This window comes from Manis javanica, chromosome 8 (genome assembly GCF_040802235.1).
Source record: "Manis javanica isolate MJ-LG chromosome 8, MJ_LKY, whole genome shotgun sequence".
Classification (NCBI taxonomy): Eukaryota; Metazoa; Chordata; class Mammalia; order Pholidota; family Manidae; genus Manis; species Manis javanica.
In genome coordinates, this window is record NC_133163.1 from 83,146,285 (window position 1) to 83,172,595 (window position 26,311).

General features: G+C 35.2%; 2 protein-coding genes across 2 annotated transcripts; both read left to right on the forward strand.

Annotated features, from left to right (window-relative positions):
* The first annotated feature begins 2,214 nt into the window (after nt 1-2,214).
* On the forward strand, nt 2,215-13,069 carry LOC108391959 (olfactory receptor 4F6-like). Its single transcript, XM_017651857.3, has 2 exons — nt 2,215-2,579; nt 12,472-13,069. Exons 1-2 carry the CDS (start codon nt 2,215-2,217, stop codon nt 13,067-13,069), a joined length of 963 nt encoding a protein of 320 aa, XP_017507346.2.
* A 4,930-nt stretch (nt 13,070-17,999) lies between these two features.
* LOC108391963 (olfactory receptor 4F17) lies at nt 18,000-18,968 on the forward strand. Its single transcript, XM_017651859.3, has one exon. It carries the CDS (start codon nt 18,051-18,053, stop codon nt 18,966-18,968), a length of 918 nt encoding a protein of 305 aa, XP_017507348.1. The 5' UTR covers nt 18,000-18,050.
* The last annotated feature ends 7,343 nt before the right edge of the window (nt 18,969-26,311 follow it).

The following is a 26,311-nucleotide window of genomic DNA, read 5'->3' on the forward strand; positions in this document are numbered from 1 at the left end:
TTTGGTACTGGCATAAGAACAGAACCATAAACCAGTGGAATAGACTAGAGAGCCCTGATATAAACCCAACCATATATGGTCAATTAATATATGATAAAGGAGCCATGGACCTACAATGGGGAAATGACAGCCTCTTCAACAGCTGCTGTAGGCAAAACTGGACAGCTACATGCAAGAGAATGAAACTGGACTATTGTTTAATTCCATACATAAATGTAAACTTGAAATGGATTAAAGACTTGAATGTAAGTCATGAAACCATTAAACTCTTAGAAGACAACATAGGCAAACATCTCCTGAATATAAGCATGAGCAGCTTCTTCCTGAACCCATCTCCTCAAGAAAGGGAAACAAAAGCAAAAATGAACTCATGGGACTACATCAGACTCAAAAGTTTTTGTACGGCAAAGGACATCATTAACAAAACAAAAAAGGCATCCTACAGTATGGGAGAATATATTTGTAAATGACATATCTGACAAGGGGTTAACATCCAAAATATATAAAGAACTTACACACCTCAACACCCAAAAAGCAAATAACCCGATTAACAAATGGGCAGAGGATATGAAGAGACAGTTCTCCAAAGAAGAAATTCAATTGGCCAACAGATACATGAGAAGATGCTCCACATCACTAATCATCAGGTAAATGCAAATTAACACCACAATGAGGTATCACCTCACACCAGCAAGGATGGCCAGCATCGAAAAGACTAAGAACAACAAATGCTGGTGAGGATGTAGAGAAAGGGGAACCCTCCTACACTGCTGGTGGGAATGTAAGCTAGATCAACCATTGTGAAATCAATATGGAGGTTCCTCAAAAAACTAAAAATAGAAATACCATTTGACCCTGGAATCCCACTCCTTGGAATATATCCAAAGAATATAACTTCTCAGATTCAAAAAGACATATGTACCCCTATGTTTATCACACCACTTTTTACAATAGCCACGATATGGAAGCAACCTAAGTGTCCATCTGTAGATGAATGGATAGAGAAGATGTGGTGCATATACACAATGGAATACTATTCAGTCATAAGAAAGAAACAAATTCTACCATTTGCAACAACATGGATGGAGCTGGAGGACATTATGCTCAGTGAAATAAGCCAGGTGGAGAAAGACAAATGCCAAATGATTTCCCTCATTTGTAATGTATAATAGTGAAGAAAAACTGAAGGAACAAAATGGCAGCAGACTCACAGACTCCAAGAATAAACTAGTGGTTACCAAAGGGGAGGGGAGTGGGAGGGCGGGTGTGGAGGGAGGGAGAAAGGGACTGAGGGGTATGTTTAGTACACATGGAGTGGGGGATCATGGGGAGAACAGTGTATCACAGAGAAGGGATATAGTGGATCTCTGGGAACTTGCTGCACTGATGGACAATGACTGCATTGGGGTATGGGTGGCGACTTGACAATGTGGGTGAATGTTGTAACCACATCATTTTTTCATGCAAAACCTTCATTAGAGTATATATCAATCATACCTTAATAAAAATTTTTTAAAAAGCACATCTCTCTCAATCCTGGCAATGTACTAAAAAGCTCTCTTTTATAGTCTCCTGACATTCTATCTTTTTGGGGCTTGGGGTTTCACTGATTTAAAGTCTATGTTAGTTTTCCAAGTGACTGGTTGCAATCACAAGTATTGGAAACTATCAGAGGAGTAAGTCTTCATTTTATACTAACATTCCTCTTAGATTCAGTACTCTTTCCCTCAGTGGCTGCTCAGTACTCTGTCTGAGATTCCTCAGGTGTGAAGTAAAATAATAATCAGAGAGTACATTCTCCTAGAGTGTGTGTGGACAAATGTGATTATGACTGAATATTCCAAACATGCCTGACTACTCATGACACGGGAGATGTTTTATTGAATATATATAGACAAGACTGAAGAATCCAGAATTACAATAACATGGTAAGGAAACTCTTTGCTCCTAATTCCTATACCTTACCTACTATATTCCCTCATAATTTCTTTCCTTCTCTTTCTGAGCTAACTTTTGATTCTCTCCTATTTGTTTACCTTCCTATTACCTGCCCTCTCTAGATGTTTCTGACCTCACTTTTTGGCACTTGCAACACCTTTCCTATAAAAGCATTGATGGACAAACAACTTATCAGTGTTTAGTACCCATTTTTCTCAATTCTTCCTTATTTTCTACCTTCAGGAAACTTCAGTTTCTTCTCTACTGATTCAGTCAATGGATGGAGTGAATGACTCTGTGGTATCTGAATTTATATTGATTGGACTTTCAAATTCACAGGAGATATATCTTTTTCTCTTCTGGTTCTTCTCAGTGTTCTACATGAGAATTATCCTGGGAAATCTCTTCATTATGTTCACAGTAATTATTGACTCCCACTTACATTCCCCCATGTACTTCCTACTGGCCAACCTGTCTCTTCTTGATCTAGATCTTTCTTCTACCACAGTCCCTAAAATGATCTCTGATCTCTTCACTTGCTGCAACATCATTTCTTTTCCAAAATTCCTGATACAGATATTTTTTATTCATGTCATGGGTGGAGTAGAGATGGTGCTGCTCATTGCCATGGCATATGACAGGTACACTGCAATCTGTAAGCCTCTCCACTATCTAACCATCATGAGCCCCAAAATGTGTATTTCCTTTGTAGTGGCTGCCTGGATAGTGGGGATAATTCATGCTATATCTCAGTTTGTTTTTTATCATAAACTTGCCCTTTTATGGTCCTAATAAAGTAAATAGCTTTTACTGTGATTTTCCTCAGGTCATGAAACATGCTTGTGTAGACACTGACAGGCTAGAGTTTATAATCATTGCTAACAGTGGGTTTATATCCATGGTTATCTTCTCTCTTTAATTATATTTTATGTCTTCATTTTGATCACTGTCTGGAAACATTCTTCAGGGGACTTATCCAAAGCATTTGTCACATTGTCAGCTCAGACCACTGTAGTGACTTTATTTTTTATGCCATGCATGTTTCTCTACTGTGGCCTTTTGCTACAACATCACTGGATAAGTATTTGTTCATTGTTGACTTTGCCATCACCCCTGTCTTGAATCCTGCCATCTATATGCTAAGAAACATGAGAGCAACCGTGAGAAGACTGGGCAAATGCATTACGGGTTCTAGTGGGATCTCGTAATGAATAGAGCAGATCAAGGACACAAGAGGCTCCAGGCTCACTAAGAACTCTCAGAGTCACATGACTGTCATCAGTACCACAGTATAACTACTATTTGAGGAAATTGTTCAAGAGATGGTACCAGACTGATTTTGCCAACCACCAAAAATAAATTGACTTCATCTACTTCTAGTGAGAGGAGAGATAAGAATAGGAAACTGAGCTGATTTCCAGGAATAAATTTAATATCCAAATACCATTTTCTGGGATTTGCTAGTTGTATTTAACTCTTAATTATAAATAAATACCTCAAAAATTGATAAATATATCTCATAGTAAGCTTATGGATTCAATGATAAAATATATTTGGATAAATCATAAATTAATAAAGTATACATTTTATTTCTATTTCAATCTTAGTTTAACATAGAATAAGAAGAAAATCAAGTATGTATTATTTTTCTGTTAAGCCCTGAATGTGGACTTGAGTTTTGTCAGTTTAGGATGCAATTTCAGTTTTGTGTTGAAATTTGAGTGACTGCAGGTAGAGAGAGAATTTCTTTAACACTATCAATACTTATAAACACAAATGAGACATTTTTGCACTTTGTTCTATCTCTCTATTATTCTAAAATGAAGACCATCCATTATTCAACTTCTAGTTTATTCTCCCCAAAAAATCTCATAGAAATAATAGTGATTCACAGGAGAATAGTCCCCCAAGGATGTGTTTAGAGGTCCTGGTCAGGCAAAAGATTTCTCAAGAGTTTATGCATCTGTGTTTGACAGTCTTAGAGAAATGTAAAGCCTAAAATGGTGAGGTATATTCAATTTAATTGAGGATCTCTATATTTGAAATAAAAGCTTTACTGAAGGTATACATTACATTTTCATGCATTTGTTTTTATTGCTTTGTAAATAAAATCTGCTCATTTAAAGCAACTAATGCCTATTTTTTTTATCCTGTATTTCTCTAGGAACATTGCCAATAACTTCTCTGGTCTCCTCTGTGAAAATAAATCAATAATATTTCTTTTAATGCTTTGCTATTCATCTGAATGAGAATTTCTTCCCTTAATCATGGCTAACCACTCCTTCCTTCAACTACTCTACTGGGCTTCTGAAAAACTAGTTTTCTGGTTTTCCCCCTACCTTTTGGGGAATTCCTACCCAGGATCACTTTGCTGAGTCACTCTCATCTCTGAGCATTCCTCAGAATTATACTTTAGGCCTATTTTCACTCTATATCCTGTCCCTAGGTAGCATCCATTCCCATGGCTTTAATTACCATCTCTAACTTTTAGCTAGGGGCTCTCAAAACTAGGGTACTGTTTCTTGGATTCCTAATCCATAAACCTTATTTGATGTTTCACAGCATCTCCCACTCAGTAAGTCTAAAACTAAACTAATCATCTCCTCCTCAAACCTGCTCTTTCAGGATCCCTAGTCACAATAAATGGCACCAATATTTACCTAACTACTCAACTCAAAATCCAGGAGTAGTAATGGACTCCTCCCTTATTGATGTCAATATCTGATAAAACAGTAAATCCTATTAATTAATAACCTTCTAAACACTTCTTAAACATACTCCCTGTATTTTCATCTACAATGTCACCATTTTTGTCTAAGACTTCACATGTCATTTTTGGAATAGAATATTACATCACCTATGTGGTTTTCCCACTTCAAATCTTGTTTGCCTTAATTCACATTATCTACCATTCAGTAAGACAGATTTTTTAAAGTATAAATCTAAGCAGGAGATTGTTTTGCTTAAGACCCTCCACATACTTGCCACTGCCCTTAAATTAAAATACTAAATCCTTTTCAAGGTTTACCAGGCCATCCAAGACCTGGCTGCCTCCCTCCCTCTTTCCAACCTCAAAGGACTTGCTCTCTCCCTGCAATTCCAGAGCCAATTTGGTTTCTTCTCTTGCCTGAAAACTTCAACTCTCTCATCTCTGAGGCATCGCAATAGTTAATGATTCTCTCTGAAGCATTTGTCCTTCATGCTTTGGCAATAACATCTATTCATTCTTCAAATCTCAGTTTCAAGATGATTTAATCAGGATATCTTCCCAGAATCTGTGTCCAGGAGAGCCCCTTCCACTGTCCATTACTATGGCACTCCCTACTACCATTTTTGTCACATTAATCACACTCATAATTTCTTATTCAATGTATGTCTTCCTCATTACGTTTTAAGTTCCATGTGAGGAGGGGCTATGTGAATAATGTGCGCCGCTAAATATCAGTAACAACAGTATAGAAAATGATCAGTAGATACCATTAAATAAAGGAATACCCACCAAAGAGTAAAAATATTTACTGAATAGTGTCTGAGCTTTCTCTTTATATTCATTCAAAGTTAAATAGGAATAAAGGACTTCCTTTCCTTTTCTTTCTCCTTTTCCCTTCTCAGTTAATTTTCTATGCTCCATCTCCTCAGTTCTGTGCAGTGAAATCTACTGATGACTTCTTTTTGCAAGTTTAAGCCATTTCAAATATGGAGCCAGTTTCAGCTGGGCCAGCCTATAAATCATTGGTCTTAGCTCTCTCTGATTCCCAGGTCTCATAAACTCTGCCTTAACAACTCCTGCTCCATATTGGCCCAGCAGCCTTCTTTGCTACCAAGGAAATCCATGATCCGTGCCCCAGGAGATAGCCATCAAATCACAGAACTTTCTGTGCCTGGCCAACCACTCTCTAGGATTGTGTTTCTGCCTAGATTCTCCCTCACTCATCTGACTATGCTGCTCCCACTTACAACAAAAGCGTATCGGGGCAAAAGCACATTGTCATCGTAGAATGATTCTGGGGGCTCTATACTGTACACTGCATTGCAGAAGAGCCCCCCAGGGAGGGAGGAAGGCAAAAGCAGAAATTTTCTTCTAATCTTACAGTAGATTTTTTAAGCAAATAAATTGTTTCATTTTATCTTATATATGTAACGATTCAAGTACCTGACCATGCATACCTGTTTTTTAAGTATTTCTGCCCACATTTTTCCCCAATTTTTATCCTTGCTTATAAATTTTTGGAGTGTCAATATTTTTCAAGAATTTTCAGACCACATATTATTCTGCAACTATTCTGGAGGGCTGATTTTCTCCTGTTTCAGAACAAGAGAAAATAAAATATAGCTCTAAACAAATACAACTCTAAACAAAGATAGAGCCATGCCACTTTAAGGCCTCCATGATAACCTGGAGATCAGATTCTTTGTATCTACACATCCAAGATAAAGCCAGGCTTCTCCAGGAAGATACACTATATTGTATATAGTTTGTCTCAATGGCTTGTCATAGATCCTTTGAATGAGATTCTCCCTCTCAGGTAAACATGCTCCTGTTACAGAAAATTCAAAATAACTCCCTATGTGTTTTTTTTTTTATGTGTTTTCTGTTTTCCCAAGATCTCTTTAAAATTTGACCCAATAAAACACAAATTTTACTTGTATCAGTTCAATTCAGGAAGCATAATGGACAAAAACATTTAAGAAGACCTTCATTCCCAACACTCCAAAGTTTGGAAGCACAGGCAGACATTCACAGCTAAACATTTGCTATAATGAATAACAGGAAAAATGATCAATTAAATCCCCTATTATAATATAAGAATTATCTTGGCATATCAGGGGTTTTAGTTCATTTCTTCACTTTAGTACTATGAGGAAAGGTATGTCTGCCCAATCAAAATATATTTTCACACCCTCATCTCAGTTATTGCAAGCAATTCATACCTCCAAGATCACCTACTCTAAACATGATGAATTTTAGAGTGAATTTGTTTTATTTGGGTTATTATATGCAAACCAACACATTACCTCAAAACCTTCCCTCTCTCCCTCCATTTCATCACCAGGCAATTCTTTGTTATTCCTCTCTTGAGAAAACTGATGTGATTTGAAGATTTAGTCCCCAAGAGAAACTAATCATGGGCTGAGTGTTGGTTGTCTGTGAGGCAGCTGTAGGTCCTTCTCCTCTGCATCTAATTAGCTTCCTCCCCATCATAAAGAACCTAATATATATATAGCTCTGTCTTGAAGCTTGGGGGAATGATTATCTACAGAAATGAATAATAAGCTCTCTGAATCTCTCTTCTTCTAAAAAATGCACATCCTGTGACTGAGCAGGCAGGTAGGAGAGGAGCTGTCAAATTGCGTAGCTGCCCCGTCATCATCGCTCTACCCCCTTAACTCCTCTTCAGTTCTGCTCTCTGTCAAATATTCGTGCCAGAATTGTTCTCCTTTCTGAAATACCTGTGTCCTTTGAATCTACACCATCTCTTATTCTCAAATTTCAATCACTGAATTGCATTATGTATAATTAGTTACACATACACACACCCCTTAGATATTTTCAATTTGTCTTGATGTGAAGATTTTTCAATATTCATGTGTTTGTGAATTTTGTGCTCTTTCTCTTGTTTCAACTTCATTTTCCATTCTGTAAAACAGACATCTGGCCTCAGCTATTTCCATCCTAGTTGAGAACCAAATTCTGTTTTAAACCAGAGGAAGGGAATTTCAATCCTTGACCTCCAGGATTCCAGAGAGACCCCCCTCCCCTTCAGTATTACGCTCCTCCACATTTGAAGGCTCCTGTCTATGCCTAGTCTGAGAAGCTATGATAAGATTCAAAAAGGTTCTGGCCCCATGCCAGGGATGGTATGGAGGAGCTGGTGGCTAAGAGTCCTGAAATGGAACTATTCAAGGTCTGGCCAAGTTGTCTGAAGAAATAGGAAAGGGGATTGGGAAGGGCAATATCTAAAGAAAAAAATAGTTTTTAAGGAAGAGAAGGCCAATTTTATTTAAGTGAAAGGTGAACTGAGGGATGAACAGGGCCTTTCCAATTAGGTTAAAGTTATCCTATCAAATACAGTTAATTCTAAGTTTTTTTCATGACCTTTTTCTGAGCAGGTGTAGAGCATTATAGAAGACCACTGGACTGGAAGGTAGGCTGACTTCTAGTTCTGGCTCTGTGAATGTGCTGCTGTGAACTCACTGGCTAGCCCTGCCACACTGCTGGGTTGTTTTCTACCTGTAGAATGGAAGAACTGGTGAAGGTAATCTCAAAGTTCTTTCCCACTTCTACACAAACCTATAATTTTGATAATCGTTTGTGTTTAATATGTACCTGTATCTCCTCTTTAAAGACGTGTCTCTCCAGGCCCTGACTGACTGACAAATTTTTAATCTCCAATAGGAGGGATGTCAAACTAAATAGGGACTTGGCTTCTGAAGAACTCCTGGGAGCTTCACAAAGTCAAAAGTGCTACTTAAGGCAGAGAGACCAAATACATGGTCTTTTTCTCCAAAGAAGCATGCTCAAGTCACCGGGCTTTCTTCAACGATACATACTATTTCCAGATGTTTATAGCAGAAAGGGTGGGACGTCCTTCATTTATCTAAATACTCACTTTATGTATATATGTAATATATAAATTAAGTAAATAAATTATATATATAATATATATTATATAAAATAACTACATATACATAAAAATTAAGGCATCATATATATATGTGTAGCTGAGATATTATCAGAAAGTAGTTCTTGTGGAGAAGGTATTATTAAATTTAATTTCTCTACATATTTGTAAGGGTTACCAAGTTGTTCCTTATATGAAGAATTTAGTGCCTATTTCTAGAAAATGTATTCAGCAATTATTTATTGATCCTTTCTTTGTGACAGCCACTGTTTTAGGCAGGTGATACAGTATTGAACAAAGAAGAAAGGGTACTTATATCATGAACTTAAATTTTATATTTATTAAATGCTATCAATATTAGAACTAGTATAAGTAAAATAGAGCCTGGAGGCTAAATGGATGTTTTGATCAGTTACTTCTTAATTCTTTAGAGATGACTCACCTGTCAGTTAGCTGAATAACCATGTCCAACTACCTACTCCATTTTCCAAACCCCACTGCCACATCCGTTAGTCATAAGCTTAAAGTCTTAACTTCATATCAGTGATTATTTTTCCTACAGCTTTATTATTACTTTCTATCCTCCCAGTCAAAACATACCTAAAACAATGAATGAAAACCCAAGTAAAGTTCATACTTTTAGTTGTTCATAATTCATGAAGACAAGGCTTTTGGTTTAAACCAAAACAAGCAACAAAAGCAAAGATGTTCTTCCTCTTTCTTTGGACTTCTGTCCTGCCTCTTCTTTAGACATGCTACTATTCTGACCCCACCACATTGATTACATTCATAGTTACACATTCTGTACTGTGATTGTCCCATTTTGTAATGATTAAGAATCATAAATAGATTAAATTATACATTACAAATGGAAATTTTGAGTCTTTAGGCTAAGCGGGTGATGTAGTGTGGAACTTTCTGTTTAAAAAAACTTAACTATCATTCAAACTCCAAAACAAACACCATTTCATCAGCACTAACCTAATATTAATGGGAATTTCCAAATCTGACAAATTAATTCCGAGACCTTAATTGTTTTTGTAAGATAAAATACCCACTTTCATGATTAGTTTTCTGAAGTATTGAGTTTATATGTTCTGTCTTAGTTTAATAAGATAAAACATGTAACCTTAAGCAGCCAACATGATTCTTCAGCTTCAATTTTATTTCACCAAAGACACTGAATCAGATGGTGAGCTTAGTAAGTCATCAAGCATCTTCTGCTCAGCAGAGTAGAGGTCACTGCCTTGAAATCTTCCAGGCATGACTTGGTACTAACTCCAAAATGTTCCCCAGATTCAATTTCCCTCCAAAATCCCTTGTCCCTATGCCCCTATGGCCTGAATGATTTAAATATGGATGAGAAGTCCACGGATAGTAATATGAATGAATTGAAAATAGTTCTCAGAGAAAATGCTAAAAAGAATATTAAGAACATCTAGATGAGAGAAGGTAGAAGACTGTAAAATCTGAGAGGCAACAAAAATAATTGCTTATTGAGGAAATAGGAAAGGAATGAAACCTACTTGTATCCATCTGCTATACTCAAAGTATTATCTCTTATATCCCATTGCACTTTGTTGGCTTTATTTACTTGACCACTTATTATGTCTCTCTTGTATCTCACTACAACGTTACTAACCTTGCTCACTCGGAAATGGACAGGACCACCAGAACATTTTCCTTATAGTTATTTCATAGTTCCCAGAATTCACTCCAAATAGCCAACCCTGGTCAAACATTGAAGTAACAGATGTTTTGTCAATTATCTGGATGGAATGGCCCAAGAAGTTTCAACTCCATGATAGTTTTACACCAAGTCCAAGAAGCTAAATAAGGACCCTTTACTAATTTAGCTATATTCCCCCCTTAATAATCTCATCTGTGGATGAATTTCTGGCAGTTTGTGAAAATGGCTGATTAGATGAGAGAAGTATTAGAGTCCTTTACTTCCTCAGCTGGTTTGTCTTCTCATAAATTTGAGTCAATCCTTTACAAACATTCTTTTTTTTTTTTTGCTTTTTTTATTGAAGTATAATTGATAATCTTAAATTGGTTTCAAGTATATTCAAACATTCTTAATAAACCATCCCTTCAATCCTCCACTCTGTTTTATCAAAAAAACTGAACATATGTAATGAAAAATATTTCAAAATCAAGGGGACTGTTTAAGAGCTCTAAAAAACTCAAAATCAACTATTGTTACTTCAATTTTTGGACTACATAATTTGTTTCTTTTGGCTGCAGATACTATTATTAAAAAGTTTTTTCTAATGTCAAAATAAACTCTTCTATTAACATTTATTTAATACAATATTATATTTGATCATATACATATACTATAATAAGCTTAAACTCAATGTTTCACATTTACATTGTTCAGTTTTACCATTGTAAGATTTGAACATTTTTGTGCCAAAACTTTTTCTTTATAAATGGAATTCCACTAGGGTATTAGTGAACCAAATGGTGTGGATTTAAGATTACTGATGCATGATTCCAAATGTTTTCTTTAATGTTTGAATCAGTCTATATTTCCTTCAGCAATGTATGAAGGTGCCTATTCCCTGAGACTTTGTCAGACTTTATATTGTAAAAACAGTTTTCTAATTTAATAGGAAAACAATAGTATTACATTTTATCTTGTTTCTTGGAATGTTTAAGAAAGAAAAGTACACATATAATTACTAGCATCATATATACATATTATTGTAAAATGTAAATTATATAATATATAATTCAATAAATATACATATGCATATAAATTAATGTAAATATACACATTAAATGTATATATAGAGATATTACTAACATATATATATATATATACACATATGTATTCATATATTAGTTTATATCTCTCTTCATGTCATTTGTCCACATATCTATTAGGTCTTGGAGGTTTTATCGAATAGTTTGAAACCTTTTTTGTATTAAGAAGACATCAACCTTTGTCTCTCTATATCATTTCAAATTCAAGTATGATTTATGTGTTGATTTCTGGTAGATTGTTTTTAAACAAATACAGGAAAGAGCCTCCAGAGGTGTTTTTACTTATTATGCACTTCTATGCACATTTCTAATTTTTACCTAATTTTATTATTCTTGACTGTATCTTTAAAAAGATGCCTATATTTTATTTTTTTAACCATATTTATATGTTCATATACACTTTTCCAACTTTCTGGTATTCAACATTTATTTTTTTTGTTTTTAGTTTCTATTTTCTTTTACCTGAATTCCTTTGAGTTATTTTATGCATTCCTTCCTAACTTCTTTTTTTTAAGTTGCCTAATTAGTCCATGTATTTGAATAAATAAGAGTATTTAATGCAATAGATTGCCTGTGAGCACAGCTTTGGTTATACTACATTAATATTTATACCCTGGGTTCCCATTATACTGTAATAATTTACTATCAATTGAAAAAAAGATTTATCAAAAACCAACTTAATGTATCAACCTGTAACACATGATTTTGAGAGCCTCAAAGTTGATTCTCCTTTCTTTGCTTCCAGGTCACTTCAGAGTCTTCCCTTCCTTATGGTTCAATGCACCAAGCAAATGGCTCTGTTGCAACTGAATTTGTGTTGCTGGGACTTACACAATCCTCGGGAATGCAGTTTTTCCTTTTTCTTTTCTTCTCTTTATTCTATGTGGGAATTATCTTGGGAAACCTCTTCATTGTGTTCACAGTGATTTTTAATTCTCACTTACATTCCCCCATGTATATTCTTCTGGCCAACTTATCACTCCTGGGCCTTTCATCCACCACAATTTGTAGGATGATCTCTGATCTTTTCAGTGATTGTAAAAGCATTTCCTTCCACAACTGCATGATACAAATGTTCTTCATTCACATCATGGGAGGAGTTGAAATGGTGCTGCTCATTAGCCATGGCACACGACAGGTACACAGCTATCTGCAAGCCTCTCCACTATCTCACGATCATGAATCCCAATATGTGCGTAGTTTTGGTACTAGCTGCTTGGACCATTGGTGTGATTCATGCTGTGTCTCAGTTTGTTTTTGTCATAAATTTACCTTTCTGTGGCCCTAATAACATGGGGAGCTTTTACTGTGACTTTCCTAGGGTTATTAAACTTGCATGCATAGACACTTACAGACTAGAATTTGTGGTCACTGCCAACAGTGGCCTCATATCTATGGGCACTTTCTTTTTCTTAATTGTATCATACATCTTTATTCTGGTCACTGTCAGAAATCATTCTTCAAAGGATTTATCCAAAGCGTTCTTCACTTTGTCGGCTCACATCACTGTAGTGGTTTTGTTTTTTGCTCCATGCATGTTTCTCTATGTGTGGCCTTTCCCTACAAAGTCACTGGATACATTTTTTGCCATTGTGAACTTTGTTGTCACTCCTGTCTTAAATCCTGCCATCTATACTTTAAGAAATAAAGATATGAAAATGGCAATGAGAAGGCTAAGTGGACAGGTTGTAAGTTCTAGGGAGATAACAGATTTCACTGGTAAGAACACAAGATGAATTTCATGGACCATCAGTTCCCTGAGAATACCATGAACATTATGGAATGTGGACAATTTCATTATTACCTTTAAAAACCTGACAAGTCTACAGAAAAAGAGGTATTAAATTAAAGATTTTCACTATCAAGTACAGTTGTATCAATTTTTGTTAATTATAAAGAGTAAAGTGTTATATGTCTCTATCTAACCTACAAACCTAAATTACAGTTATCACTGACCACATTCAATTTTCATATGATTGTTCTATATCTCTATATAAATGTACATAAATACATATATATGATTTCGTTTTATTTATCAGTATATTATACTAATAATAAGCATCACTGGAAATCATTAAAAATTTCTTATAGAAATTATGTGTATCCTATGGATAAAATATGAGTTTCTATAAACCATAAGACATCAAAATTGAAGAAGAAACCAATCTCATCCTAATTGTATTTTAAGTTAGGTAAATAGAAAGACAACACTATGTTATGACTCCTAAGAATTTTTTTCGGTCTTTGTCAGTGTATTGCGTACAATGTTATTTTTAAAAAGACTAATAATCTTCATTATGCAAAATCTGCCTATGTTCCGTTTTTCTGAACAATAAATTTGTTGCATTTGCAATCTTCCCCAAAGCATTTGTTGATTCACTCTAAACAAGTGTCTATAACTCTCAAGGTATTTGAAAGGACTTAACAAAGGTACCCCACTCAGATCTCAGCTTTTTTAATGTACCTGTTCTTGAGTCAGGGTGCTTAGGACAAACATGAAAGACATACTTCAGGTAAAACTGGGAAAGACGGATGGTCAAGGAGCACAGCTGAGAAATCACTTGGATGTACTTCTATGATTTAAGAAGCATTAATTGTGATGACATCTCAATATTAACTTCTGCATGGTAATTAAAGCTGCTCAATAAAGTGTTAAATGATAAGATGTGAGATTTTCTTTTTATTGGTTTAAGTTTTTTTCCTACATTTTTTCCAAAATTGATTATCAGTGGTCATCCATCACCTTTTTAAGAAATCTAAAGCAATTGTTATTTACCACCTTGTTAACCCATCTAGATTTTTAATTTCACAATCTTACTTTATATAATTATTTTAAAATGATTCTTTATAAATTCCCCTATAGATTCAGTGAGGTAGTAAAAATAGCCAAGTGAGCTAAGAAACTGTGAAAACAGCTCTTAACTCAAGAAGATTCTGTGTGTTTCCTCAAGGGAAAGCTTGTGAGACTATAAGATTAGTCTCAGTACTTGAAGTTCAGGTTGTTTATTTCCAAATTTCCTCACCTGCCTCTGGCCACTTTTATAAATTGCTCTTAATTAACCAAGTGGTTTACTAAGGAGGAAAATTCATATAGACCTTATTCTCCTAGAAATTTTATGCTTCAAGAGAAAGTGCAAATAAAAGGGAAATCTGCACTCTTCTTTGCTCTGAAAATTGCCGTAGTCTCTTCCAGTTATGAAGGAGGTAGGTGGAAGGATGAAAGTGAAACGTATTAACAGAACTAAGCAAGTTGTACCATTTTATTGACAATGACATGCTTCTATGAGTAAGAACCCAGAATTCAACTGCATGTGTATCTTCAAGAAAAATGGAAGGACCCAGTGAAGTCAACTTAAATACTTAGAAGGGTTAATATGCATAATATTAACAAGGATTACCTTGTTGTATTATACAATTTAGTAAGTGTAATGCAAATGCTTTAAGTGTTGAGTTCTTCTCCCAGATCTTCTGGACTAATCTGGTCTTTCCTCTCTGTTTTGAGGGTCTTCTTTTTCATATTCCTCCAAATCCAGTATTCTCTTAACCACTTCTTTCCCTCCTTCCTGCATCCCCAGTGAAACCTAGTTTTGGACATTTCCTTCACCTAAAGGTGCAAATCATACTCTTAGAGTTGTGGGATTTTTTTTATAGAGCTTTTGATCCAATGAAATTATTTTAAACAGGAAAATTAAGGCCCAGAAATTTTGAATGGCATGCCCATCACACAGTGAATTTGTGTTAGAACTCCCAAGTCTCCTAACTTCAATCTCAGTGAAACTTATAAAGACATAAACTTCTTTTCTTAAAGGGGGGTAAAATATGTTTAAGAATCCATATAACATTCTGATAGTTGAAATTTAAGCTTAATCTAGTACATGGGGAAGAGTTTTGTTGTTCAGTTGTAGCTGGCTCTTCATGATTACTACAATCAATATGTAAGATTCTGGAGAACTTCTTCAACAAACCTAAAGTTAATGTTTAACTCTGAATCAACATAATTTTTCTAAAACTTTTTGAGTAATTTTTGAAGTCAGACATGACCTTTGAAAGGATTAAGGTGGTGAAGAGTGTCTGTGCTGAGAATCCCATATTATCACTCCTCAGTAGCATATACTCAGGAAATCAGATGTCTTAACTACATGAGCAAGAAATTCCTTTTCCTGAAGAATAACACGTCTGAATTTTTACTTGTTACCATGATAAAAAATCTTTTCACTGCAAATGAGAATCCTTTGGCCAACCACCATCCTTGGTATATTCCTATGGAGATACAGGTGCAGATTTGTGCTTCTCTCCCAGTGAAATGAAATTAACAACAGTAAATATCTAAGGCCAATTCTAAATTGTGTACCTTAATTCTAAAGAAACATCCCAATCAATCATGTTGTAAATGATTTTACAATGGAAATCCCATCATCCTTACTGTCAGTGATTTGTATAATTATACTTATTATTGTGCTAAGCTAAAGGGAACTAAAACGACTATTTATGACCTTGTTTTACATTAGACTTCTCTCTATACTTGCAAATAAAATTAGAATTCTTATAATTTTATAGGATTTTTAAAATAGTAACTGGAGCTTAGTGGATAGAGCTAATGAATGGGATTCAGTATAATAAGGAGAAAAGTATAATTTCCAAGGGCAATGGATTAACTGCAATTAAGGAAATAGTGAAGAAAAAAAATGCTTCTTGCCCAAGAAGGTTGGTAAGAGTAGCCCTCTAGCCCTTCATGTCCCCTGGGACCCATCAATTTCTACTCCTCTCATTTGCATCTTGCTTTTCCTTTAACTTCTACACTTCATTCTACAGGCATGCTCAGGGCCATGCTTCCCTTCCAGGCTACCATTCCATTCTCTACTTCCCATACTGCAAAACTTCCTGAAAGAGTACTTACTTTCTCTCCACAGCACACAAGTGAAGTGGCTTTCTCAATTTAATGTCTAACACTCACTTTTCAGGCTCTCACCTAGCAAGTTACAAGGATGCCCCAACAATACCTCTACATACCTAGACACCTATCATTATCCTTTACATCCTTCCAAACTTATTCCTGCTCCTGAGAGTGAGCTGTATATTACATATTGCTATATTAGTGCTTACTATAATTATTTTCAAAAGTAAGCCATCACAATGCTTACAATTACTCAGAATAAAGACATTGGCATCATCTTTTTTCATCTCCTGCATCCTGGTAACAAATGTTCTGTTTTTACTGCCTTTATAATAGATAATATACATTGACTACTACTTGTTGTAAATGTATTAAACAATTGCTCATAATTCTTCAATAGTTCTTCATTGTCTTTATAATCAAACACAAATACCTTAGGAGACATTATAAAATTCTTTTTCAATTTTATCTTATTAAACTCCTTCACATTTTTAATCATGCAAATTTTTTTTGCATTTTCCTCACATTTTTTATTCCACTCTGAATACCCTTTCTTTTACCCTCTTTCTCATTTTTTTAAATCTTATTTTCTGTTACTTTATTTTTCTTCTGTTTTTCATCTTTTATTTTATTTTGGCTTATATTTTTTCTTCTAAGTATTTTAATACCACCAAATGAGAAGTATAAATTCCACCCTCTATAAGGCCTTATAACTCCTAGGTTCACTTTTAGAATCCTCAAAAATTTAAACTACATCTAAGGCTGAGTCTCTACATCTGTCTTAGCTTCTATGCTTCTATGCAAATTTCTGAGAGACTGTAAAAATTATTTTGGAATTGTGTCCTCATTCCCATAGAGTATTAATTAGACTGGTGGGGATTTTAAGAACTTTGATCCAATGTATTCACTTTAAAGATGGAAAGACAGAGGGATACAGGGACTGAGATGCAATCATCTCTTTATGATTGTCTTTTCTAGAGTACAATTAAAAATGAAATAATTGAGAAGCCATGGGTTCCCTATGAATCAGAAAGTGATAAATCTCACCATTAATATTTATCTAAATCTATTGTGCACTAATTACAAAAGCTATGCAAAACACTTTACATTTACTACATCATTTGAAATTCATAATCATCAGAAGTGAATATAATTAGTATCCACATTTACAAAAACGGTAAAATAACTCTTAAACTAGATGAATCCAAGGCCCACAGACTACATACAAAGCCCATGCACTTTAACTGCCTCACCTAGCAAAACTGTGAATGAGAATGTCTTAGTATGACAGAAAGTTTCCAACAACTATATACAGTAGTATGATAGACTACTAAGTTATGAAAAACGCCTTTTCAAAAATGCTTGTTATAAAAAGCCTTTGTAAATAGGAATATCATACAATATTGTATATATTTAAGAGTAATGATATTGATTACAGAATTTAAACTGTTTTGAAGTTCAGAGGAAAAGGAGATCAATGTAGGATAATGGTATACACTTAAGCTGGCAGAGAGGGTAGCACTAACAAAGGCATCTTACTAGGAATAAGCTTAGCATTAAGTGCAAACACTGAGAAGACATAGATAACTGGACTATAAGGCATAGCCAAGGGAGGAATGTAGAATAATATGGTGAGCTTAGCTTTTTTGCATTTTAAAAGGCTTTATGCAATAAATCACAGTGAGTCATATATGGGTGAGCGGCACGATACTAAATGAGGCTTTGAACTTCAATATAATCAATCTGATTTCCTCATTCTCTTCTCCAAGGCAACCACAGAGGCTATTTCCTGGAATGAACCAGTAAGTGAAACCAATCACTCCATGGTGACTGAGTTCATTTTTCTGGGACTCTCCAATTCTCCAGAACTCCAGATTTTCCTATTTGTGTTCTTTTTTGTATTCTACCTAGGAATTGTGTTTGGAAACCTTCTTATTGTCATCACCGTGGTTTATGGCTCCCATCTTCACTCCCCTATGTACTTCTTGCTGGCCAACCTCTCGCTCATTGATCTATGTCTGTCTTCAGTCACAGCACCCAAGATGATTGCTGATTTTTTCAGGAAACGCAAAGTCATCTCTTTCAAGGGCTGCCTTGCTCAGATATTTCTCCTCCACTTCTTTGGTGGGAGTGAGTTGGTGATCCTTACAGCCATGGCCTTTGACAGATATGCAGCAATCTGTAAACCCCTTCACTACATGACAATCATGTGTAGCAATGTATGCGTTGGCATCATGGCTGCTGCATGGGGAGTTGGCTTCCTCCACTCAGTGAGCCAGCTGGCCTTTGTGGTGAACTTACCTTTCTGTGGTCCCAACAAAGTTGACAGCTTTTACTGTGACCTCCCCAGGGTCATCAAACTTGCCTGTACAGACACCTACAGGTTGGATATCATGGTCATTGCTAACAGCGGTGTGCTCACTGTGTGTTCTTTTGTCCTCCTAATCATCTCCTATACTATCATTCTAGTCACCATCCAGCATCGCCCTTCAGACAGGTCATCCAAGGCTCTGTCCACTTTGACTGCTCACATCACTGTTGTTCTTTTGTTCTTTGGACCATGTATCTTCATTTATGCCTGGCCATTCCCCATCAAGTCCTTAGATAAATTCCTTGCTGTGTTTTATTCTGTGGTCACTCCTCTCTTGAACCCAATTATATATACACTGAGGAACAAAGACATGAAGACTGCAATGAGACAGCTGAGAAAATGGGATGCAAATTCTTGGGTAAAGTCTTAGATCTCTTATAACTGTGAGACTAACCTGAGATAATGACATAATATATAGTAAAGTTGGTAAGTTACTTCATAAAGCTCATGAAAATTGTAACTTCTATTTCCATATCCCTTAGAAATTGTCAAAGAACTTTCACATACACTGCCTTAATTTGTCCTTTCATAATCTTATACATTATATTTTGGATAGAGATGCAAAGTTATTATTGTGCTTTGACATTATTATCTAATTTTCAGAACAATGAAAGGCATAAATCGCTTTGTATTTATACATTCCTGTGCTCTACCAAGTGGTCCTGAGTGTAATTGAGGGAAAGATAGACACCAGCCTGGTTTATAATTTTTTTTTATTTTTATTTGGTTCATTTTCCCTAAAAACATCAAAGAAGCAACTGCCTTACACCTAACTCAAAACGTATGTTTAGTGACACAGTTGTTTATAAGTCCACTTTTAGGAGGCTTAAAAAGGAAACTCCTCCCATTACAAGAGTTTATAGTTCATCTCTTCTCACTCTAACAACCCATAATCCATTAGTGTATTATCAGAAGTGACAGAAAGAGTGAGTCTACCAGCATGAAATTTGCCTGGCAGGCAGCTGACATCCTATGGTACACGACAACAGCTCATAAGCAGTAAAATGTACTTAGAGACATCCAAGTCACTCAGCATGTTGGAACAAGGTGTATCTTTTGGATCCATCCATTTCATTTGCCATGGTTAGCTTGTGATAGCACAGACTGAATTCGGAAAAGAAATGGGTTCAGCTCTACTTACTGCTTATTAATCATAACTTTGGGTGCACTGTTTAATTTTTCTAAACTTTTGCTTCCACATGTGCAAGAGGAAGATAACAATACTTAGAGATATGACTTTATGAGGGATAATGAGACAATAGGTATAAATCAGACAAATAAAACGTTTTGTTGCATATTTTCAGAAATCAATCAATATTAGGTACTACTTATCATTATTATATAAGTCCTATTTATCAACAAGCCAAACGCTCTCTACCTTTATTTTATCCTAACATACGTGAGGAATATGATCCATTCTAATTTTAACAGACACTCACTTGCAGCCTGTAGTTGTAAGTGTAGGTGTATATATTTACACACAAATGTGTTCTCAATGCATGTACACTCTACCATCCTAGAAAGGCATGAAAAAATTCAAGATAGAAGTAGAAGAAATATAGGTTGCAAAAAACTTGGTAAATGATTCTGATAAACAGAGCCTCTCTTCTGTGAGAATTGCTGAACCAGGCTAAAATTGAAGATCAAATATTCTAAGGAAAAAAGTAATGTAGTTTTTCAAAGTGTGGCTTGAAACAGTAAATGAAAGTCAGATGATAAAAGGGTTAAAATTATGTTTATCCCTAGGAAACAAAGAGAATAGAAACTCTGCAGGTAGGTTAAAAATGCATAAGGAAATTAGTATATGATAATCACAGTATCTCAAATCAGTTGAGAAAGGCAGGACCCATTTCTGTGATGGTGGAAAAACTGAATAGATCTATTGGGTCTATTCCATATGCCATATGCCAGGGTAATTTGTAAATGAATTCAAGTACAAGTCATTTTTTAAAAACTGTACAAACATTAAAGGAAAACATGAGTTAATGGCTTTATAATCCATGAATATAATATTGATATTGACTACATAATATTAATGTTTTAAATGTATGTTAAAACTATGAGAAAGGTAAAAAAAAAAAAGATAAATGCAATAGTGGGAAAAAGTATTTACAACTCACACCACAAAGAATAATAGCTCTAATATGTAAAGGACTTCTAAAAAGTACCAACAGAAAATGGGTAAAATACATGAATTTACAGTTGATAATACATGGAGCTATAAATGACGTTTAAGTACATGAAAAATGTTCAAGCTCATACTTAAATAAATGCAAAGGAAAACTAAGTTGAAATATCAATTTTGACCTATAAGACATGAAATATCTGACTTCAATATTTCACAGTACAACCTGTTAGTAAAGCTGTACAGAATAGGGCACTCACGTACCTTGTTGATAAGAATACAAAATGGTATAACCTCTTAGCAAAATCTATGAAAATCACCATGTTACTAACTTTAAACCAAACAATCCTAATTCTATTCTAAGGACACATTTACACAAATTCAAAATAACCAATACTTGTGACAGCACTCTTTTTAACAGTAAAAGAAAGGAAAACACCCAAATGACAATCAGAAATCGCATAAATTATGTGCATAAATTATATACATAAAATTTTCAGCAACTATAAAAATGAGTAAGGAATATCTCCAAATACTGTTCTGAAGGAATCTACAAGATATATGGTAAGTGTAAAATAGTAGGGTGAACAAAGGTGTCTTTTAGGATGCTAACTTTTCTGTTAAAATAGGGATACATAGATTTATATATATATGTATAAATTTTAATATGTATTTTATAAATACTTACATAGACATATCTTAAATAGTAAAAATAAATGTTTTATGTTTTCCTATGGAGGGAGGAGGAAACAGGGCAAACAGGGATAAAAGTTGGCTTTTCTGAGTACGTCTTAAACTTTTCAGTTTCCCCAGCTGAATAGTATTCCATTGTGTATATGTACCACAGTTTTGACTGAAATCATACAAATGCTTTTACATAATTAAAAGTGAAATTAAATCAAGAGAAAAAAATACCAATCTATAAAAATCAAGTTCAAACCAAACAAGTTATTACATGGTACTCCTGTGTGTATGTGTTAATTGTCTATAACATGGAATAAGGAGATCCTTTCTAACTATAACTCAAAATTCTATTTTTGAGTCAGTTAATTGTGAGAGTTAATCTTATGTGTCAGCTTGGCTAGGGCAGGACACAATACCCACTTATTTGGTCAAACACCAGTCTAGATGTTGCTGTGAAGGTACTTTTTAGATGAGAGTAACATTTAAACCAATAAACTTTGAGTAAAGCAGACTACCCCTATAATGTAAGTTGGTTTATCCAATTAGCTGATGGTCTTAAAGAACAAATGACATCTACTGAGGAAGAGGGAATTCTGCCTCCAGACTTTCTTGGGACTCAAGCTCAACATCAACTCTTCTCTGGGACTCCAGCCTGCCAAATTTTGTACTAGGCAGTCTCTGTAACTGTGAGTCGATTCCTTAAAATAAACACACACACACACACACACATTCTACTGGTTAGATTCTCTGGAGAACCCTGACTAATAAATATATTTATTACACTTGATCTATTTTCTATTTCATTGATTTCTTCTCTTACCTGCAATATTTTTTTTCTTCTGTTTACCTGGATTTAATGTACTTGTCCTTTCACAGCTTCTTAAGTGAGAAACTTAGAAAATTCATTTCTTTTTAATTTTTATAAGGTATTATTGATATATGCTCTTCTGAAGGTTTCACGTATAAAAAAATACGGTTACTATATTTACCCATATTATCAAGTCCCCACCCATACCCTAATGCAGTCACTGTCCATCAGTGTAGTACCATGCCACAGATTCACTGTTTGCCTTCTCTGTGCTACACTGTTTTCCCCATGACCCCACACACAATGTGTACTAAACATAATACCCCTCAATCTCCATCTCCCTCCCTCGCCATCCGCCCTCCCACACCCCTCCCCTTTGGTAACCACTAGTCCCTTCTTGGAGTCTGTGAGTCTGCTGTTATTTTGTTCCTTCAGTTTTGCTTCACTGTTATACTCCACAAAGGAGGGAAACCACTTGGCACTTGTCTTCCTCCACTGGGCTTATTTCACTGAGTTCTAAACATGTTGTTGCAAATGGTAGGATTTATTTCTTTCTTACAGTTGAGTAGTAGTACATTGTGTATATGTACCACATCTTCTTTATCCTTTCATCTACTGATGGACACTTAGCTTGATTTCATATCTTGACTATTGTAAATAGTGCTGCAATGAACATAGGGGTGCATATGTCTTTTTGAGTCTGAGAAGTTGTATTCTTTGGGTAAATTCCAAGGAGAGGGATTCCTGGGTCAAACGGTATTTCTATTTTTAGTTTTTTTGAGGAACCTCCATATTGTTTTCCACAATGGTTGAACTAGCTTACATTCCAACCAGCAGTATAGGAGGGTTCCCCTTTCTCCACATCCTTGCCAGCATTTGTTGTTCTTAGCCTTTTCGATGCTGGCCATCCTTATTGGTGTGAGTTAATAGCTCACTGTGCTTTTAATTTGCAATCCCCTGATGATTAGTGATGTAGAGCATCTTTTCATGTGTCTGTTGGCCATCTGAATTTCTCTGGAAAATTGTCTCTTCATATCCTCCACTCATTTTTTAATCGGGTTAGTTGCTTTTTGGGTGTTGAGGCATGTGAGTTCTTTATATTTTTTGGATATTAACCCCTTGTTGGATATGTCATTTCCTAATACAGTCTCCTATACTGTAGGATGCCTTTTTATTCTATTTATGATGTCCTTTTCTGTACAGAAACTTTTGAGTTCGATGTAGTCCCATGAGTTCATTTTTGCTTTTGTTTCCCTTGCTCAAGGAGATGCCTTCAGGAAGAAGTTGCTCAAGCTTATGTTCAGGAGATTTTTGCCTATAATTTCTTCTAAGAGTTTTATGGTTTCATGACTTATATTCAGGTCTTTGATCCATTTTGAGTTTACTTTTGTGTATGGGGTTAAACAATAATCCAGTTTCATTCACTTGCATGTAGCTGTCCAGTTTTGCCCACACCAGTTGTTGAAGAGGCTGTCATTTGCCCATTGTATGTCCATGGCTCTTTTATTGTATATTAGTTGACTATATATCCTGCAGTTTTATATCAGGGCTCTCTAGTTTGTTCCATTGGTCTATGGTTCTGTTCTTGTGCCAGTACCAAATTGTCTTGATTACTATGGGTTTGTAGTAGAGCTTGAAGTTGGGGAGCACAATCCCCCCCACCTTTATTCTTCTTTCTTAGGATTGCTTTGGCTATTCAGGGTCTTTTGTGGTTCATTATGAATTTTAGAACGATTTTCTGTAGTTCATTGAAGAATGCTGTTGGTATTTTGATAGGAATTGCATTGAATCTGTAGTTTGCTTTAGGCAGGATGGCCATTTTGAGAATATTAATTCTTCCTATTCATGAGCACAGAATATGTTTCCATTTGATGTATCTTCTTTAATTTCTCTCATGAGTGTCTTGTAGTTTACAGAGTATAGGTCTTTCATTTCCTTGGTTAGGTTTATTCCTAGGTATTTTATTCTTTTTGATGCAACTATGAAAGGGATTGTGTTCCTGATTTCTCTTCCTGCTAGTTCATCATTAGTGTATAGGAATGCAACAGATTTCTGTGTATTAATTTTATATCCTGCAACTTTGCTAAATTCAGATATTAGACCTAGTAGTTTTGGAGTGGATTCTTTATGTACAATACCATGTCATCTGCAAACAGACAGTTTAACTTGTTCCTTACCAATCTGGATGCCTTTTGTTTCTTTGTGCTGTCTGATTGCCTTGGCTAGGACTTCCAGTACTATGTTGAAAAGAAGTGGGGAGAGTGGGCACCCTTGTCTTGTTCCCGATCTTAAAGGAAAAGCTTTCAGCTTCTTGTTGTTAAGTATAATGTTGGCTGTGGCATTGTCATACATGGCCTTTATTATGTTGAGGTATTTGCCCTCTATACCCACTTTGCTGAAAGTATAATCATGAATGGATGTTGAATTTCATCAAATGCTTTTTCAGCATCTATGGAGATGATCATGTGATTTTTGTCCTTCTTTTTGTTGATGTGGTGGATGATGTTGATAGATTTTCGAATGTTGTATCATCTTTGCATCCCTGGAATAAATCTGACTTGATCAGGATGGATTACCTTTTTGATGTATTTTTGAATTCGGTTTGCTAGAATTTTGTTGAGTATTTTTGCATCCAAGTTCATCAGGGATATTGGTCTGTAATTTTCTTTTTTTGTGGTGTCTTTGCCTGGTTTTGGTATTAGAATGATGCTGGCCTCATAGAATGAGTTTGGAAGTTTTCCCTCTTCTTTGACTCTTTGGAAAACTTTAAGGAGGATGGGTATTAGGTCTTCACTAAATGTTTGATAAAATTCAGCAGTGAAACCATCTGGTTCAGGGATTTTGTTCTTAGGTAATGTTTTGATTACCAATTCAATTTCATTGCTGTTCAGATTTTCTGTTTTTTTCTGGGTCAGCCTTGGAAGGTTGTACTTTTCTACAAAGTTGTCCATTTCTTCTATGTTATCCAGTTTGTTAGCATATAATTTTTCATAGTATTCTCTCATAATTCTTCGTATTTCTGTGGTGTCCATAGAGATTTTTCCTTTCTCATTTCTGATTCTGTTTAGGTGTGTAGACTCTCTTTTTTTCTTAATAAGTGCGGCTAGGGGTTTATCTATTTTGTTTATTTTCTCAAAGAACCAGCTCTTACTTTCATTAACTTTTTCTATTGTTTTATTCTTCTCGATTTTATTTATTTCTGCTCTGATCTTTATTATGTCCTTCCTTCTACTGACTTTGGGCTTCAGTTCTTCTTTTTCTAGATTCATTAATTGTGAGTTTAGAGTGTTCATATGGGATTGTTCTTCCTTCCTGAGGTAGGCCTGTATTGCAATACACTTTCCTCTTAGCACGGCCTTCACTGTGCCCCAGAGATTTGTGGTGTTGAATTATTATTGTCATTTGTCTCCATATATTGCTTGAACTCTGTTTTTATTTGGTCATTGATCCATTGGAGATGTACGAGCATGTTGTGAAGCCTCAGTGTGTTTGTGGGACTTTTCATTTTCTTTGTGTAATTTATTTCTAGTTTCACACATATGTGGTCTGAGAAACTGGTTGGTACAATTTCAATCTTTTTTAATTTACCAAGGCTCTTTTTCTGACCTAGTAGATAATCTCTTCTTGAAAATGTCCCATGTTTACTTAAGAAGAGTGTGTATACTGCTGTTTTCACACGTAGAGTTCTGTAAATGTCTGTTAGGTCCATCTGTTCTAGTGTTTTGTTCAGTGCCTCTGTCTCCATACTTATTTTCTGTCTGGTTGATTTGTCCTTCAGAGTGAGTGGAGTGTTGAAGTCTCCTAGAATGAATGCATTGCACTCTATTTCCCCTTTTAATTCTGTTAGTATTTGTTTCACATACGTAGGTGCTCCTGTATTGGGTGCATAGATATTTATAATGGTTATATCTCCTTGTTGAATTGACCCCTTTATCAGTATGTAATGTCCTTCTTTGTCTCTTGTGACTTTCCGTGAAGTTTTGAAGTCTATTTTGTCTGATACAAGTACTGCAACTCCTGCTTTTTTCTCCCTATTAGTTGCATGAAATATATTTTTCCATTCCTTCACTTTTTTTTTTTTTGACTTTGATGATTT

What these genes read in the sequence shown, in the direction of transcription:
- LOC108391963 (XM_017651859.3), top strand. Translation starts at nt 18,051, where the DNA reads ATGGTGACTGAGTTCATTTTTCTGGGACTCTCCAATTCTCCAGAACTC.
- LOC108391959 (XM_017651857.3), top strand. Translation starts at nt 2,215, where the DNA reads ATGGATGGAGTGAATGACTCTGTGGTATCTGAATTTATATTGATTGGA. An exon ending in ATTGCCATGGCATATGACAG is followed by an intron (nt 2,580 to 12,471) that starts GTACACTGCAAT and finishes GGCACACGACAG; the next exon opens with GTACACAGCTATCTGCAAGC.